The sequence below is a fragment of the Gavialis gangeticus genome, unplaced genomic scaffold (assembly GCF_001723915.1).
Source record: "Gavialis gangeticus isolate Ggan-Ray unplaced genomic scaffold, GavGan_comp1, whole genome shotgun sequence".
NCBI classification, from domain to species: Eukaryota; Metazoa; Chordata; order Crocodylia; family Gavialidae; genus Gavialis; species Gavialis gangeticus.
In genome coordinates this window covers 14,870,580-14,889,147 of record NW_017729004.1, presented here as the reverse complement: position 1 = coordinate 14,889,147, position 18,568 = coordinate 14,870,580, and the positions used below count along the sequence as shown (strand labels likewise).

Here is an 18,568-nt window from a genome sequence, read left to right as displayed (position 1 = left end):
TTTGTGTGGTGCATTGTGGGAGTGACACGCACCAAAATACAGTCTCCTGCGTGGATCTGTGCTCCTCGTTCATTGCCTGTGACTGTAGTTGCCGTCCTCGTTATGGTAGTGATCCGCGCTTGAGTGTACTCTCTGCCGTTGGTGAGTACCAAAATTGTCTTGTAAAAGTGGTAGAAATGGGTCTGGGGGTCAGTACAGTCAAGTTCTTGGAACGTATCCCTATTCATTATATTGTAAAGTGGGTTCCCTTTATGCGAATTTGAGCTTTGTGCTGTTTTCCAGGAATGCATGTACAGCATAAAGTGAGGGAAAGCTGTATATCGTTTGCTTCAAATAGGATCTTCCGTGGAACAAGACAACTTAAGGTTTTATTCTTTATCTTTTAGTGGTGCCCAGGCCTTCTAAAACAGAGGAATACACAACTTGAAATTCTTGAAGTAGATACCTGAGAGAGTGACAGATCAGGATAGAGACTCTAAATCCCATCACTGCAGTAGGTCCTAAAACAAAAATTTCAATTTCCCTGTTGTCAGTTGATCTGAAGAGCATCAGGCTGTCTTAAGAGCTGTAATTTGTGCTGCGACCAACCAGAGTGTACTGGTGCTATTTTCTAAAATACTGGGATGGTATTATCAACAAAAAGGAGGTATTAGATCTTCAGTTAGCTAACTTCAGTTAGCTGTTCCTGGATGAAGAAGCAGCAGAGAGAGAAAAATAGAAAATATATTGTGTATTTTTAAATTCTGCACATTAAGAGGAAATAAAGGTCATGGCAGTTGCTTAAGTAGAAGGATACCAGAAGGTCGAGTCTATGGGCCAGAGTCTTTGAATGCAGAGTTTTGCCTTGGATTGTTTGCTTACCAGTGGACAGATTTGCATTCAGGATCCAGGGACGGTCTGAAGACTGAATTCCAGCTAAAGAAATGAATAGGTAGTAGCTACAGTTCATTCTCAGGAGAGCCCATAGAAAATATCTCTTGTTTAGAAAGTTGTCCTCCTGGTTAAAGCTACTTTAAAAAGTTGTTTTGCTTTCTTTTGCTGTTTTGTTTGACTTATAAAGGTCTAATACAAAGCAATTCTGTATCTCTTACGAGGGTAAAGTTACACTAAGATTTAATATAGTCTTTCATTCTTGAAACATTTACAAGAAATTATTTTATTCCACCTTTGTCCATATGTAAAACACTTTAAAAAGCTGACAGATTTTGCTGTCAGAAAAGCTATGGAAGTCAACATTGAATATAGGATCCAGTTCATAAAGGCTTTCACTTTTGGTCTATTACACCTATTGTAAAGGAAAAAGAAAGAAGAGGTGAGAAAAAGCACTGTCAAATCCTCAGTTATCTTCAGTTATTTGATAGCTAAATCACTTCATTTCAGAAGCTTTCTAACTAGGAGCTGCCTTTCCCTATGGATATTTTTGTTCATTGATTCAGAGTAGTGGCAGCATCACTTGAAGGAACATATGCCACATACAAAGAAAAATGTAAGATGGCCACCTGGTCGGTCATATTTTTAATTTAAATTTGCAGGCTTCACTAATCCCCATCATGTTAGGAGTGTCTTATACACTATACTCAATCGCAAAGTGGTACACAGTAAAAAAATATATCCGTTTTCTCATTCTTTTGCCTACCTTCCTGATGTTACACTGCTATTGGATGGCCCGTTGCAATGGATCTGTAGATTTTTATGTCACTATAAACCTTTATTTTTCTGGTCCTATTTAGTGCTTTGTTCTTGACACCTCCCGTTGTTTTCAGCAACCACATTGAGAAATGTGGGACAGGGGAGGACAGCAAGCATGCATGAAGGTAGAGGGACGCAGGTATGATTCCCCAGCAACAGAGTGAGTGAGAAGGTAGAATGAAAATGTGGTTAGTCGTGTTAGTTCAAAGTTGGACACAAGGCAGGGCAGAGTGTTACTTCAGAGACTAACTGATTCAGACAGGTATGAACTTTTATAAGGCATATGAAAGCCTGTGCCTCTCTGAATTAATTGGTCTCAACGTTGACCCTGCCCTACCTTCTCTTGTGTAAGGTGGCATGCGATTCTCTTTGCAGTGTGTGGTAGTCATGCAAGTCCTGCATGGTAAGTGAGGCACTTGGAGCTACAAAACACAGTCTGCAGTTCACATGAAGGGCCAGGTGCTAACAACATTCCAGTGACATGTGAATATATATTTTCTGCCTAGAATTGCTGAATCTGATATTCTGGTCCAGCTGTTTTTGGGTGGTAAAGATTATTATTAAGCAGTTGGAATCAAAGCACCTGTGTTTTATTGAAGAGACAACACAAAATATTGAATGCGCACTGAAATGCAACCTGAGCTTGGTTTTGAATATAGGATGATCTAAATGCCAAATAAGCACTTTATGCACTAGGCAAGGGGTCAGCAACCTTTAAGAATAGTGGGGCACCACTTCTGACCCCGGCCGCTGCTGTGGGCCACTGATCCCCTCCACAGTACTTCCATGCTCTTTGTTGAGGGCTGCTCTTGCACTCCACTACTGCAGCGTCCACTTCATCTCGCCAGTCGGTTCTGCCAATGCCCATTGCCAGTGGTGATGGAGAGAATCAAATTCAGTGATGAGGGCAAGCAGTAGCCGTAGCAGAGCAAATGCAGCCTTCAGCACAGAGCAGGGAGGGCTGGGGCAGCAGCCAGCAGCTTGGTGTTGCAAAGGGGATGGCAGAAGAACTCATGGCAGAGGGCAGAGAAGGTGCCACCACTGCCATGTACCATCAACCCCCTGCCTCCACTGCAGGCTGGATCCTGTCTCTTCTGTCCTGTGGGCCATCAGTTTATGATCTGTGGATTAGGCTATTTAATTGTCCCAGAAGAGAAGCAATCAATTTTTGTCTTGAACCAGCCAGAAGAAGGGACCTGCTCTTTCCACTTGAATTGCAAGTAAAATTATTAATATCTTGGCATTAATATGTGGATTTGGAAAGGAAATATTCTTTCTAATTTATTCTGAAAGCTATTTTTTATGGGAAATGATGTGGAAATCTGATACAATCTACTGTGTTCTGTTTTTGAACCAAAAATGTGAATGAAGAAAAAGATTAAATTTGACTGAAAGCATCTTAGTAAGTACTGGTAAATCTGTTTCTCTCTTCTACTTTTATTCTGTTAATACGAAGGAATATTGATATTCTGCACTTTTAGAACATGATCCCTTGAAGGCTGTTAAACCACTCTTCAGACATTCATGATTTAAGCTTTGTGCTACCCTGTGAGAAGGGGAATCGTTAGCACAGTTTGCATGTGGAAAATTTTGAAATGGAGAGTAAGTTCAAAATACTGTGCTTAAGTTATGCTTCTACCTTTATTCCCTTATTATTACTGCTGGGTAAGTTTCTGTTGTAGCCTTTACCAAGGTTTGGTAATTGTGCAGTTTTAAGCCAAGCCCCATGGCTGGTGATTTGGCTCTGGGGTATTTGGTTCATTTTACAATACATTTGCACTCACAGTTAAATGTAGTGTGAAGCCTGTTGTTCAAGGTAAATCCACGACACTGGCACTTATATAGTAGTGGTGCTTGGTACTGTACTGGAACATCTTCTTTTGAGTTTAGTCTTGTAAAGAGAATGAGGCAAAATCATAATGCCTCGTGGTGAAGGCTCTTGGTAGACTGGAGTTTACGCCCAGGGCACATTTTGCCTAGTAACTGTAGGGTTCTTTTTATTGTTATTATTAATTTGGCCTGAATCGTTCCTGAATGTCTCAGCTCCAGGAATTCAGTATTTTTGCTTTATTTTTGTTATTAGTTATGGAACTGGAATATTTTCAAACATGTGTAGGGCTTGGGCCTGCATTGAGTTTCTCTGTGTTTAAAAAATGTGTAGTTTGGATTTAGGTTGATTGGGCAATCTGATTAGATTACAGCATTTGTTGTTCTGCCTTCTGCCTGTTTGCCAAAGGCTTTTATTGCATCCTACCCCTTTAGGTTAATTTTTTAAAATTAAAATCCATTTAATTACAGTTGAGGTTTGTGTGAATGGCAAAAAATACGTAATTTAGCGATTTTTGAATGAAGCACAAATGTGTTGGAAAATGGGAATTGAATCAATGAGGCTTTCAGAATAAGAGGCTTCAGCAGTGTTTATTGTACTGTAGATTTGTCCATGAGAAGCCAGACTGAGACCTGCTCAGCTCATTTCACTTAGGCCATTGCTGAGGGCTTTTATTCACTGCCTAACTGTTATGATTTTGGTCTGACACCCTAATATAAGGGGGGTTTGATGTTTTATAATTTTCTGTGAGACTTACATTTTCAACCCAGGCTTCATAGCACACATCAGACAGTACCTCATTGAAGAACTTCTGCTTACAGAGTTAGATAACTCTGTTGGGTTCAGTATAGCATGAATTACCTTTTTAATCAGATGGAGGGTAAAATTAAATCTTTTTCAAAACATTTCATTAGTCATTAAAAACTCAAAACTTCCAAAGTCCATTGACTTGAATGGAGAGTAGTGTGAATAGAGCAGACAGTGGGGGGTAGAATATAATTGCATTTGTTTTCATTCATTAAGAAGGACCGTGCATACTTCTCTCAGTTTTCCACTTCATTTGATCACTCATAATTGTGTGATCCTCTCCAATTTGTGAAGGTAAATGGGTTATTTCCCCCTTTCATGCTGTGTCCCTGCCTTTTCTCTTCTGCACATTACATATTTCCAGAATATGTGAATGTTCTCTTTATTAGTTCTTAGGAAAAAAAAGAGTATTGTCACTGCTATCAGCAAAAGACTGGGCACAGTTAGTGAGTGGTAGCAGTTCCTACACATTTAATTGTGATTGGACACTTAACCCCCATAAATGCCCTAAAAAACCTAATAATAGGTGCTGGAGGACTGGCCTCCCAACTGTTGAGTGCCTCTTAGGTCTTGTTTAGCATTCCTTCCTGGAGCAAATCTCCATTGACCTCAAAAGTAGGGCAGGCTGGAGAGGACCATGTATGGCAACAACTGTTAAAATTAATCTGCAAAGTAATAAGTGACGTATAGAGGGATCCTCCAGAAATAAACTGTGAACTAGAACGTGAGGGTGCCCTGATGCAAAGCAGAAGAAAAGTATTAACACAAGGCATTCATTTTCATTTTCTCCCCTCCTAGGATCTTAGCTCATTTGCCATGCCCTTCCTGGATGGAGACGTGGAGAGCTCGGAGAAGAATGCTTCCCGGAAGGTAGGACCATTTTGAAGGTTTTCCCCTCAGTGTGTTTGCTCAGAGTTGGTGTCAGTAGAAGCACATTTTTCTTAGGTTTGCAGAGGGCTAGTTTCCTGGGCATAGACTCCTTTCTCTGCCACCCCCAGCTTCAGGGAGCTACACTAGGCTTAATTATAACCACTATTGGGTTCCTCTGCACGTGTGCTGTGCCAATGTGATATTTCTTTTGACGAAAGAAAAATAGGCCATCCTACAGTAGTGTCACTATGCTGTAAATGTTATGTGCCACACTGGGGGAATGATCAGAGAGCTGGGGAATCCAGCCAGGAGCTCTGGGTGACAGGTGGAGCCGCCCCAGCTCCCAGAAAGTGCGTGGTGCCCTGCCAAGCCACGCTGCACCCACGCCATGGGGCAGCTGGCATCCAGGTGTCAGGTGGGGGCATGGACGATCCCCACTGCCTCACACTGTGTGGGGGGGCTCTGCCATGAACACCCAGAGGCCCCAGTCGCCACTCCTGCATCCAGTGTGTGCGGGGCTTTTTAAGTATTAAAAACACCGGGAAGCTGGGGCTGGGCGGGAGATGGGGCAGCCATGGGGGCTTCTCCCACAGCTCCTCTGGCTGTGCCTGGCTCTGCCGTGGAGGCTCTGCCCTGCTACTGCTGGCATGAGGTGTGTGGGGGGGGGAGTGCAGTGCAGGCATGGCTCACTTTGGGTGGCAGCAGGGCTGAGCCCCTGCTCCCAGCACTGCCACTGCTGCTTCAGCGCTGGGGGTGGGGGCTCTGCTCTGTCGCCACTTGTGGTATGGGGGGCACAGGATGTGGGTGTGACAGCACTGGGAGTGGGGGCTTTGCCCTGCTGCCACTTTCCACCTAGAGCGAGCCCCCACCCTGGCTGGGCAGCTTGTCTCATCCCCAATCCGCACCCCCCCCCCAGCAACCCCAACAGACTTACCAGCTGGAGGCAGCTGTCAGCTGCCTGTTTAGTCTATGGCCGAATTTCTGAATCGGTTTAATCTTTTTCTGAAGGTTTTCTGAATTGATTTGGAGCTTTAACTTGGTCTCCCGATTTTGATGTGGATTCGGAGATTTGGTCCCCAAATTGTGTCGAATCTCCTCTGAATCAAATCAGCTGTCGAAGCTTTGCACAGCCCTAGTAAAAATGCCGTTTTAATGCTGAAAAAGAGACTGCTCATATTTAGTGGTGACAATGTTGCAATGGTGGTAGGGGCTGATTGGACAGTCTCCGCTGCCTGACCAGCCCTTGCCCTCATGTGGCTACCCTAATGCTGCCCTCACTCTGTCCTCTATATAACCTCCCAGTTATCTTGCCTGCCATGCCAAGATAAATGGCTGCCATTAGTTCTTTTGGCACTAATTTGGAGGCTAACCTCTGAACTCTGGAGAGCACTTACTAGTGCCTGACCAGCCTAACAGACCCACTAGCCAAAATAACTCAGTTCCGCACAGGTGCCTCTTGCGCCCTGGCAAACTTGCTACTGCCTGCCTGGCACTGAGCCAGCAGTCACCACTCATTTCCCCAACTGGCCTTTATTTAAATTTTAGCACTCTTAATCATGGCCTCCAGTCTTCCCCCTTTGCCATGCCTATGCCTTGCGGGTGTTAGTCACATTTTTACCTTCCTATATTGACCTTGGGTTTCTTAGCCTTAGGTTACTCTGGCTGCAGACTGGCAGCCTAGGCCCATTGGCTCTGGCCTGGCCTTTCAGTCTAAGCCTTTTGTTGGCTTCTGGCCACCTTAGTTATCCTCACTGGGTTTGGCTCTGGCTGTCTTGGCCCTTGACCCCCTCGGTTGTCCCTACTGGGTTTGGGCTCTGGCCCTTTTGGTCTCTGGCTGCCTCAGTCACCCGTGCGGGGCTCGGGCCCAGGCTTTTCAGCCTCTGGCCACCTCAGTCTCCCCTGCTGGGCTTGGGCTCAGTTTGCTTCTGTCCCATGCCTCTGCTTCTGGTAGGGCTCAAAACCTGGCATGCCCCTCAGTACCCCTGTGGTCTCCTTTCCACCCCTACAGCCACCATCCAGTACTCTAGTCTAAGTGAAAACAAAAATGCAAGTAACCACTTTAAGCTCAAAGTGCCCCTCTGGGTCATCTTACCACTGCCAAGCCACCTCCCACTCACTGGCTGTCTCAGGCTTGCAGCTCCCATTCCCAGCCAGTCTGAGCTGGCAGGAGCTCCTCTCCCGGCAGAGTTCAGGGCTGCACTGCCCCCCTGCCTCAGGGACTCAGGCTTATATCCCCTCGGCTCTTCCCCTTCTGGTCAGTTGTTCTCCTGAGTGCCCGCAGGTGTGCCCCCTCGGCCTTCTGCTATTCCTCTGGCCAGACTGTAGTAGTGGCTTTGCTGCCTAACCAGGGCTCTGCCCCGTTGTCTTGTTGTCAGGCAGCTAGCCTCACTTGCAGCTTGTGGGTTTCTGGCTACCTACTCCCCTGCGGGTGACGCAGAGTTGGCTGTCTTCCTCCACCTGGGGACATACCCGCTGTGGCTTCTCCCTTAAAGTAACAGGAACCTCTGGCTCCCTGTTACAGTGCCCCATAGTGATATATTTTTTGAAGTGCTACATGTGCATCTAGAGCCACGGACACTGAGGGGTGCGGCAGTGCAGTGTCGTGTACAGTCACTAAGTGGAAGTTTGACTCACTCTCTGTTCAGAGACAGAGTTAACATGTTCATCTGAAGACAAGTAGGTGAACAGCTCCCAAACAATTGTCTATTTTCTGGCCAAAGAAAGTTTGTTTAACTCATTGCTGTCCTTTTGATCTGTTGGTTCCCAGGACTGGTAAAGCAAGCTGTGCAACTTGGCCAAAGCCAGGGAAATAAGGCTTCCCTTTCTAATAGCTCAGGCATTGTCTCAACCCTCCACAGGAGGTTGGAAACCTGGGGGTGTCTTATGGAGAGACATTGCCCTACTTTCCTGCATGTATTTTCAGCAGTTCACTATTAAACTAAACCAGCAACTCCATGTACTCAACATTTACAGCTGCCAGTCAAACATGAAGAGTAGATAATATTAAAAAAAACATTGCAGAACAGTGCCATATTCCTACTGGGGTGCCAGGGTCTTCAGTTGGAGGTCTGAACTCCAGGAGCAGGACTTAGATGACACGAGGGTGACAAACCTCTGAACCAGTGACAGCCTCTTCAAAGTGGGGCTTTTCTGCAAATGCAGCATCTGGGGAGAGAGAGAACTTCACTGGCTGGTCTGATGAGAGAAGAACAGTTATCTTAATGTATCATCTTGGCATACAGCTGCAAAGCAGATCAGTTTGACTTATGATGACTCTTCAGCAGAGTTTATGGGTTTTGTGATAAAGTTAGACCTCTTTTTCATAATGTCTGCTCTAAGAAGTTTAGGGCAAGTCAAGCAATAAGTATTACCCTGTTGAAACTAGTCTGCCTTCTAACCTGTTTAATAAGTTGGCTTTCTTGACAACACTGGTTCCTTTTACTTTACATTGCACAGCAAAGGACCGTAGCGTTGCTGCTATCTATCAGTAGTTCAGCATCCTAAAAGCACTGGCCTTGTTTTTTTCTGTTGGAGCTTTCTGGATTGTACTGTAGAGTTTAAGAGGGACAGACGAAAACTCCTGTAGACACCAGAGGGAGGAAAAATACTCAAAGCCACTGAAAGATCCTTTTGATAAATCTGCATAATAAAGTGAACATTGGAGCAATCTTAGAAGAGATCTCCACCCACCCGTTTCTGGGTAAATGCTGGTTTCTCTATCTCCTTTTGTCACCTGAGGAAGGAAAAGCTTTATTGTGGTTAAGTTCTGAAGTAAATACTTGCATCTTTTCACATAACACAAGCCCTTCCTCTTCCTCCCTAAGTGGCATGCACCTTGTTTGGGAAAGGCTGAACTCTGGCCACATGGAGCAGGGGCAGAGTCTGCTCCTCAGCATCCCTTGCTCTCCCTTCCTGCTGAGGCAGAAGCTAGAGGTTTAACCCTTACACAGCTGCTGCTCAGCCAAAAGCTTCTGCTAGTTTGGCAGCGGCTGTAACATGTTAAAACTCTAGCTCTTGGCTCAGCAGCAGACTCTGCCTCTTCCAGCTTGAGAGAGAGCCAGTCCCTGGCAGCCATTCCAGTAGCTCCATGCCTCCCTTCTGGGACGGAAATCAACTTCCTTGCATAAAACACACCCATTTTGGAGGGGTAGTTTTTGGAGAAAAGATGCATGTGGTATGTGAGTAACTATGACATACCAGAATACCTTTTGTCCAGCCACACTGCTGCGTGGTACCCATTGAAAGCTTCCTCTGTCAATTTGGAAGCCTCCCAATTTTTCCTACTGATCATGCATTGCCCTTTTGGCCAGTGACCTTCTTGAGAAAAGATAGAGCCATGTTTCCCATCAGTTACCTCTTTGCTACAGGTCCAGTGAAAAACATTTCACTGCAGTCACAATGCATGTGTTAACTTCACTTCAGGGCAGAATTGGGCCTTGAAGAGGCATGACTTTTTTTTGAAACTGTGATTGTTTATTAATGTATCTGATAATGCAGCACCCTCAGTGTTTTCTAATATTCCTCTTCAAGCTCTCTTCAACCTTTGCATCAAGCTGGCATGAAATCTGCTGCTGATGCCCAATCTCTGTGTGGCAGGGCACCTTTGGTGCCTTCTGCTTTAAGGGCTTGTGAAGGCCGCAGAGCAGCCTGCAGGTGACTGCAGTGCCAGTCAGGGAGGGGGTCGTATGGTCATCAGGAGGCCACCTGATTGGAGGAGGGCCTGGCTACTGGAGAATAAGAGCAGGCTCTGAGCAGTAGAGCTGGCAGTTGCTGCAGGGAGCCAGAGGGATAGCATCACTGCCCGGAGCTGCTGCTCCCAGAACAGCTGAAGGTTCAGGGTAGAAACTATGGGGATGGAGGAGGTTCCTCATCATGGGACATGACCTAAACCTACATCGGGCTGGGGAGGATGGTGTGGTGGGGCTGCTTGTGGCAGGGCAGTCTCCAGCAAATGTCACATCTGTGCCTCCCCAGTGAAGGGCACAGGGTACTGGAAAGCCTCAGCCCTTGCTGCCTTGCTGGTGACCCTGTGGAGGGGAAAGGCTAGGGGAGCACATCCCAACAGAAAAGCACAGGGGTCCAGGTCAACTGAATGGGGCCTGAGGCAGGGTCCAGGCATGCGGACAGATACCTGAGGCCTGACTGGGCCATAGGCTGAGTTGTGGGGCCCAGGTACATCAATAGACTCTTGAGGCCCAAGGGGCACAAGGCCCGGGTGCACCAGTAAGGGGGCAGAGTAGTGACCCTAGTGAGGGGGTGGAGCAGAAGCCAGTGGCCGTGTGGAGTAGGGCCTTAGGGGGCCTGAAGGGCTGCACATGGGCTGGCTGGAGTAGCTGGAGTCGAGGCCCCAGAGAGGGAGCAAGAGGCTCAGGCACATCTGACGACACCCGAGGCCAAGTTGGGCCGGAGGCTGAGTGCACCCTGGTTAAGGGGTTGTGAGAGTAATAGTGGGTACTGATTTGGATGCCATCTGCGAGGCATGGGGCACGGTAAAGGGGAGGTCGGAGCTGTATATTGCGCTCTTGGCGTCAGGGCATTAAATGGGCAGCCTCTCGCGTTGTTACATCTGGTTATTACATCAAAGCATGGCAGATGAATCAGGTGGCAAGTGCCCTAGACAGGTGGGAGGGCTGACATTGCGACCGGCCCTGGGATGGCCCCCTGTCACACTCTGATATGAAACAGAGCATCAGATAAAATTCATTACCCATATCGCATCCTTCACACTCATGAAGTGCAGCGTAATGGGTAGAGTGAAATCTCTCCCATATGTGAATTAGATCTGGTGTTGGTCAGCACTGTTATATAAGTAAAATTATAAGTCATCGTTTGTTGAGGATAAACTGACAAGCACCCAAATTACTATTCAGTCTCTGGTGAAGTGACTTACCTTTGTTCAAGGTTAAAGACTGACTTGTGCAACTTGCATTATCTGAACAAGCAAATCTTTCATACGTTGAGTGCATTTTTCCATCCCTGTCACACTAGAGACCAGTAGTAAATCAGCAGTGCCTTTTTGTCGCACCTAACTTCCTTTACTGTCTAGGCTGCAGATCTAGTTAAAGATGAATTGCCCACAAGATACCTCTTTCAAGCCTGCTATTGAAATCTTGCACTGAATTTGTTGTTCGTATTGAAAGGCACTTTCAGAAGATGCATGCCAGTGTTTTACTGTGGTGCTTATCACTGTAGGTTGTGCCTCCCAGCCACTGATAGATTTATCCTTATTGTAAAAATAAAGAATTAAAGCATAAAACGTGATTTGCCCAGTTCAGACAGGAAGTCTGTGGAAGAACCAGGAATGGGGAACACACTTCTGGAGTCCCAGTCAAATGCCTGAATTTTTAACCATTACTGTCTTCCTTCCTTTGCTGTATGGTGCTTAGTGGGCATAAAATTAACCTTATCTGAGGGCAGGATCTGGTGTAGAGGCAGCACCGATTGCATTTTGAATGTGGTTTCCCTTCCTGCAGACAAGGAAGTAAGTTCTTCCTCATGCCCCTAGATCTCTGGAGAGCACTTGGTGTAGTTCATTACTGAATCCTTCCATCTAGCTGTATCCTGAAATGGTTTCCTGAGCTGGAGCTCATACAAACATTAGATCAATTTGTTCCTCGACTGCCAGGCATCTAATTGGTGGAGATGTTACAAGAGATTAACTCTTTGCCCTTTGCTGTTTTAGCATTTTTATCAGAGACACAGAAGAAAACATCAAATCATCACTGATCAAATTTGCAGAAAACACAGTGGGGGCAGTGGCAAACAATGGATGGGGTAAGGGGGTCAATGAGGCAGAGTGACCTGCCTCACTAGGTAAGCTGGGTGCAAGTGAACAGTGCATTTTAATATGGCCAAATATAAAGTAATGCATTTAGGAACAGGGGAGACCTCTCTTAGGATGCTTGGCAGATAATCAACTGAACCCAAGGTCCTGGTGCAATGCTATGGCTAAGGTTAAGCATCTCCTTGGATGTATAAACAAGAAAATACTGAGGAGTAGAGGGGTTATATTGCCTCTGACATTTGGTACTGATGCTCAGTTGTTTTCAAGCATTCAAGAAGGATGCTGAAAAATAGGAGAGGGCTCAGAGAAAGGCCATGAGAATGATTAATGGCTGGGAGAAGACACCTTTTAATGACGGGCTCCAGGAGCTCAGTGTGTTCAGTTTAACAAAAAGAAGGGATGATTTAATCATGGTCTGTAAGCACCTACCTAGGAATGAGAATTTTGTTGTAAAGGGCTTTTCAGTTGGGCTGACAAAGGTACAAGAAGATCCAGTGGTAGGAAGGTGAAACCAGACAAATTCCAATTAGACATAACATGCAAGGTTTTAAAAGTAGATGTTATTAATCATTATACCAACTCCTTTTTCTCTCTTTTTTTTTTTCGATTTCTTCTTTTTTCTCTGTTCTCTTTTTTTCTTTCTCTCTTCCTTTTTTCTCTCCTTTCTCTCTCCTTTTTTCTTTCTCTCCTCTTTTTTTCTTCCCCTCTTTTTTCTTTCTCTCTCTTTTTCTGTACATTTTCTGTCTACCAGTACCAGGGAGCGGAGTGCTGGGGCCAAGTGCTTGGGGCAGGGTCTGGGCAGCGCAGGTAGAAGCAGACACAAGGGAGGCCAGCCCAGGTGGCCCCTTGGGAAGGTAGCAGACGGAGGAGAGAGGGGGCCAGGTTCTATGTATGATTCTGTATCAGTCATACATAGAACTTAACAAGGACTATGGTGCATTCTCCTTTTTGAATCCTTAACTGTTTAAATCAAGATTAGGTATTTTTTTCCTGAACATGTGCCGTAAGATTGAAATGGGGATTCATTCAGGCAAGTCCTACAGCCTGTCTTGTGCCGAATGTGCAACTAGATGATCACAATGGCCCCTTTCTATCTTTAAAATCTCTCTCATCTTTCTGAGATGAGCAAGTGGCTGGCACTGAACCCAGACAAGCATGTGCTGAGGGTGATAGGAAGTGTGAAGTGGTTAGAAGAGCTTGCCCTCGCAGCCCTGGTACAGTTTCCCGTCACGGTCAGATGCTACGATGCTGTACTGGACTCAAGCTGTTGATCCCATTTGTTCAGACCCAGTTGGCTTAAAGGCAGTATCCAGAAAATGTCTTTTCGTCCACCCCTGAAGAACCCTTATCTAGTACCCCCTTACTGGGACCCCATGGTTCACCTTCCCAAGGCCTCAGTACTGACCCTTGTAGTCTCCCCACCAGCCAAAGTGTGCCTCCAAGTCACTCCTCCCATCTGGGTCATCCATGAGACCCTTTATGGAAACATGACATACACCATGTCTCAGTTTCCCCACCTCTTCATACACCCCTTTTGAGCAGTAGTTTTCTTCAAGGAACCTTGATTTTTTCCTGGCACCTTCCTCCTCCAGCTTAGCTTGGAAATGGACGGCTTTTAAAAGCAGTTTCTAACATTTAGCCTTTCTGGTTCTTCCCTTGCAGTTTTCCTGTACTAAGTATTCTCCAACTCTGTTTAGGTCTTGTGAACAGATGCTAAGTGGGCTGAGTTGTAGCCTGCGGTTCTTGCGGGGAACGCTTTGAGGGGCTCAGGGAGTATGTGTTGCTGGAAATAGTTTCTTCAGCAGGGCCTTTTTCACCCGGGGGAGATGGCAAGTTGAGTCTGGCAGCAGGACTCAGACACTGCGCTCTAATTGGCTCCCCATAACATTGTGCATCATTTTGATTGGGTGAGTGGTTGCGCTTGGGTTAATGCTAGAGTTTTGTAACACTTTTGTTCCCAGCCTGGTTTGCTGTGACTGAGGGAAGAGAGAGCAGTAATCCCATCCCTTCATCTGGATGAGATGCCTATAAAAAGCTATCCCCGGACAGGTCTGTACTAAGGAGCAGACAACTCTTGCTTTGCCTTAAGTGCTGTGTTGAGCTTCTGGAGCAGGGATAGGCAACCCCCGGCACATGTGCCAATTAGTGGCATGCAGAGACATTTTCCCTGGCACGGCAGGAGGTGTGCAAGGAAATTGTTTTTAAAAAAAAATTATATATATAATTTTATTTTTTTATAATTGCTGGTCTGGGCTCTCCGGAGCAGCCACAGGTCCCAGTGCTGTGACAGGCACTGGGGGTGGAGTCAGGAGAACACAGGCAGGGACACTGTCTGCATTCTGCTGATCCCGCCCCCTATCCTCAGGCTCCGCCCCCCAGCCTGGCCCAGCCCCTGGAGGGGGCTGCAGGTAGATGGGGCTGGGACCCAGGCAAGCACTGCTGAGGGCTACTGTGCTGAAGGCTCCCAACGTGGGTGAGCCCTGGGCCCGGCTGGGGCTCAGGCAGACGGACACCCCATCCCACCCGGGCAGGACAGAACAGGGTGCGGAGCAGGAAGAAGCAGGCATGGGGGGGAGGCATTACGGGCAGACTGGCCTGGTCAGCCCCATGGGAAGGCAGGGGCTGGATGGGAAGCAGGGCTGCTTCGGGGCTCCGTGGGCTCAGACTCGGCTGGTGGGCAGCGAAGCCAGGCCTAGCCTGGCCCACGCAGCTCTGCAAGGGTGAGGTGCAGCCACCCTGCCCATGAGGGGGCACCGCCTGGCCAGGGCAGGACACTGGGCTTGAGGGACTCCCAGCTCTGCGCTCAGCCTCCCTGTGCATTGGGAACAGTAGGAGTGGACGGGAGCCTCCCAGGCCCCAGGAACAGCCACTGCGGCTGCCCTGGCCTTGCCCAACTGCAGGTCCCCTCCAGGGGCAGGGCTGGGGCCAGGGCCGGGGCAGGCTGTGCACAGGGCTGCTGTGCTGCAGGCTCCTTGCCAGCTTGGTCCCAAGTGCTGCCTGTGGCAGCTGTTCCCAGGGCATAGGGGGCTCCCAGGACCAGGCCCTTGCATCGGGGGCACCTCTGCCCTGCTCAAGCTGTACCCAGCCCACAGGGAGGCTGAGCCAGGAGCCCCTCGACCCTGACGTCCTCCCCTGGCCAGGCAGCATCCTGTTGCAGGCAGGGCAGCTGTGGCTCATCCCTGCGGAGCTGCGCGTGCCGGGTTTGGCCCCACCTCAGGTGCTGCTGGGCACCCCTGCCTGCCCACTGTGACCTGAGTCTGTGGAGCCCTGGGGCACCCCTGCTTCTCGCCTGGCCCCTCTCTCCTCCGGCTGCTGCCTTCCCACGGGGCCGGCTGGGTTGGGCTAGCCTGCCTACGGTGCCTCCCCCTGTGCCTGCTTCTACCTGCACTGCCCAGACCCTGCCCCAAGCACTTGGCCCCAGTGCTTGGCTCCCTGGTACTGCCCCTGCCAGGGTGGGACAGGGCATATGTGTGCCCAGGTTCTGGATGGGCTCTTCCTCCCAGCCCTGGGCCTGGGCTTCCCCCACTGGCAGACCATAAGGGAGGCTTGAGCAGCCCCACCCTGGTGGTTGCAGCTGGAGCATTGCTGCCTCCTTGCTGCCTCTCTGTGCGGGACACTGCCCTGGATCAGTGGGCCCGAGCCGCAGCTGGTAGCAGTGGGAGACACTGGAGATGGGGGACACACCCTCTTTCTCTTTTTTCCTTTTCTTCCTCTTTTTTGCTTCCTCTCTCTTCTCTTCTCTTCTCTTCTCTTCTCTTCTCTCTCCTCTTTCTTTCTCTTTTCTCTCTTCTCTCTTCTTCTCTTTCTCTTGTTTTTTCTCTCTCCCCTTTGTCTCCTTTTTCTCTTCTTTCTTTCCCTTTTTCTCTTCTCTCCTTTTTCTCTCCTTTTTTCTATTTCTTCTTTTTTCTCTCATTTTGTTTCCCTTTTCTCTCTCTCCTTTCTTTCTTTTTTCTTTCTCTTTCTTTTTTCTCTTCTCTCTCCTTTTTTCTCTCATCTTTCTCTCCTCTTTTTTCCCCTTTTTTTCTCTTTCTTTTTCTGTCTCTTCTCTCTTTCTCTTTTTTCTCTGTCTCATCACACCATGCTTAACAAAACAGAATACACAAGAACAAGAGCAGTATCTGAAGTTTTATTTATTATCACCAGGTTTCAGATTTTTAGAAAACCTGGTATTTACCATAAAAAAAAAACAAAAAAAAACAAACAACATTTATGATTATTAACTATATCAATATGCAGTGCATCCTGGTACCCCCACCCTAGTTTTGTTTTTCTAGCATGCTGGCACTCTGGCACCGTACAAGGTAGATGATGCAGTTTTTTCAGCACTTGGGCAAAAACATGGCCTACCTCTGAACTATATTAATATGCACTGTGTCCTGCCATGTACCTCCCACCCTGGTTTTGTTTTTATGGCAGGCTGGCGCATCTTACAAAGTAGACATTGCGGTTTATTTGGCGCTCCGGCCAAAAATGTTGCCTACCCCTGCTCTGAAGCATTCCCAGCCTCTGCTGCCTCTAGGAACCAAGATTAGAAACCAAAGCTCAGTCATCCTTAGGGATGTGAAAAGGGCCCCAAATAGACTCCCAGATCAACCAGCTTTGTAATATTTTATTCAAATTTATTTTAGGGGTGTAACAGTTCTGTCACCCAGTAGAACGCTTTGCCATCTCTCTGTCATTTATGCACAACCCAGGAAAATAGTAGAAGGGAATATAACTACTTGCTGCCTGGGTGTGCAGACCTTCCAGTATCTTCCAGTGTGATCAAGCCAACTTGTATGATTCTGTGAGCTCCTTTTATTGCAGCAGGAGGGGATCATCCAATTAAGTTTATCAAAGAACCTTTTACTGAGCTTCAGCAGAAGAGCACAAAATAAATGCAGACCCCTTGCTAGAGTGTTCTCTTTAATTATATTTACTCTCCGTATCAAGGGGCTCAGCAGATTCCTTTCTTGTTAATCAGACTTTATTTATTTATTTAGTAAAGAAGCATAATTTAATTCAAATAACATACTGAAAGGAAAGGATAACAAAATCTAAGTGCTCCAAAATCCAAGTGTTCCATGCCTCAGCCATTTTGAATTGGAAAGAGGGAGAAAATATGCAGGAGTATTTAATAGGAGACAGGTCTGGGATGCATTTCACATAAGAACATTAGGTGCATTCAGACATGTTCCAGAACAAGGCTTCAGTTTGAGCCCATTCCTAGTCAAGAGCCATAGGTCAATACTTTCAAACTCCACATTGAAATTAGGTGTCTAAATCCATAATCAGAGGGTGACTCAAAGTAGGCTAATTTTCAGAAGTGCTGAGCAGTATAAAACCTGTTGAATTCACGGATGGAGGGGGAGGAGAGGAGGATCATTTTGGCAGCAGTGTTTTGGAATGACTTAAAGAAGAATGGAGAGAAGGCCTGAGAGGAGGACTTCACTCTACTTTGTGGTCAGGAAGGCCAAGGCAGAGATGGAACTGGGACTAGCGACTTGGATCAAGGACAACAAGAAGTCCTTTTTTAAATACATAGGGGGTAGAAAGAAGGTACTGGGTAACGTGGGGCCTCTGCAAGACACACTAGGAAATCTGGTTGTCACACCAGATGACAAAGCCAACCTATTTAACAATTTCTTTACCTCCATTTTCCTGAGCAGGGACCGGGTCACCCTTCCCCCCTGCACCGGGACCCCCGTAGGCCCCAGGGGAGGCGCACCTAGGCCTAGGGTCAGTGAGGATCTAGTCAGGGAACTTCTGGAGGGACTGGCTGTATTTAAATCAGCTAGTCCGGACGATCTCCATCCCCGAGTGCTGAGGGACTTAGCAGAGGTCATTGCGGGACCCCTGTCATGGCTTTACGAGCACTTGTGGTGCTCTGGTGTGGTGCCAGAGGACTGGAAAAGGGCCAATGTGGTTCCCATTTTCAAAAAAGGGTGGAAGGAGGACCCGGGAAACTATGGCCAGTTAGTCTTACGTCGGTCCTGGGGAAGCTTTTTGAGAGAATTATCCTGGCACATGTCCACAAGGGGCCAGCGGGGGAGATTATGCTTAGGGGCAACCAACACGTGTTCATTAGAGGCAGGTCCTCTCAGACCAACCTGGTGGCCTTCTATGACCAGGTCACAAGATCCTTAGAGCAGGGGTAGCTGTGGATGTAGTCTTTCTGGACTTTAGGAAGGCCTTTGACGCTGTCTCTCACCTCATCCTCATTAAAAAACTAGGGGACTGTGGCATAGACACCTGCAGAGTCAAATGGGTCACTAACTGGCTGGAGGGCCATACCCAGAGAGTGGTGGTGGATGGGTCTTATTCGACCTGGAGGGATGTGAGCAGTGGGGTCCCCTAGGGCTCGGTCCTCGGGCCCACACTGTTCAACATCTTCATCAGCAACTTGGACAAGGGGGTAAAAAGCACCCTGTTCAAATTCGCAGATGTCACTAAGATGTGGGGAGAAGTGGACATGCTGGAAGGGAGGGACAGGCTACAACTAGATCTGGACAGGTTACAGGGGTGGGTGGATGAGAACAGAATGGGTTTCAATACTGACAAATGCAAGGTACTGCACCTGGGGGGGAAGAACCAGCAGCATATCTACAGGC

At 47.4% G+C, this 18,568-nt stretch overlaps 1 protein-coding gene across 1 annotated transcript in view; it reads left to right on the top strand.

Annotated features, from left to right (window-relative positions):
* The window catches only part of PRKAG2 (protein kinase AMP-activated non-catalytic subunit gamma 2), a 375,527-nt gene that overhangs the window by 13,231 nt on the left and 343,728 nt on the right, over positions 1-18,568 (top strand). Inside the window, exon 2 of the mRNA XM_019508123.1 lies at positions 5,123-5,194. Coding sequence (XP_019363668.1) covers positions 5,123-5,194 — 72 coding nt within the window. The remainder of the gene's footprint in view (positions 1-5,122; positions 5,195-18,568) is intronic.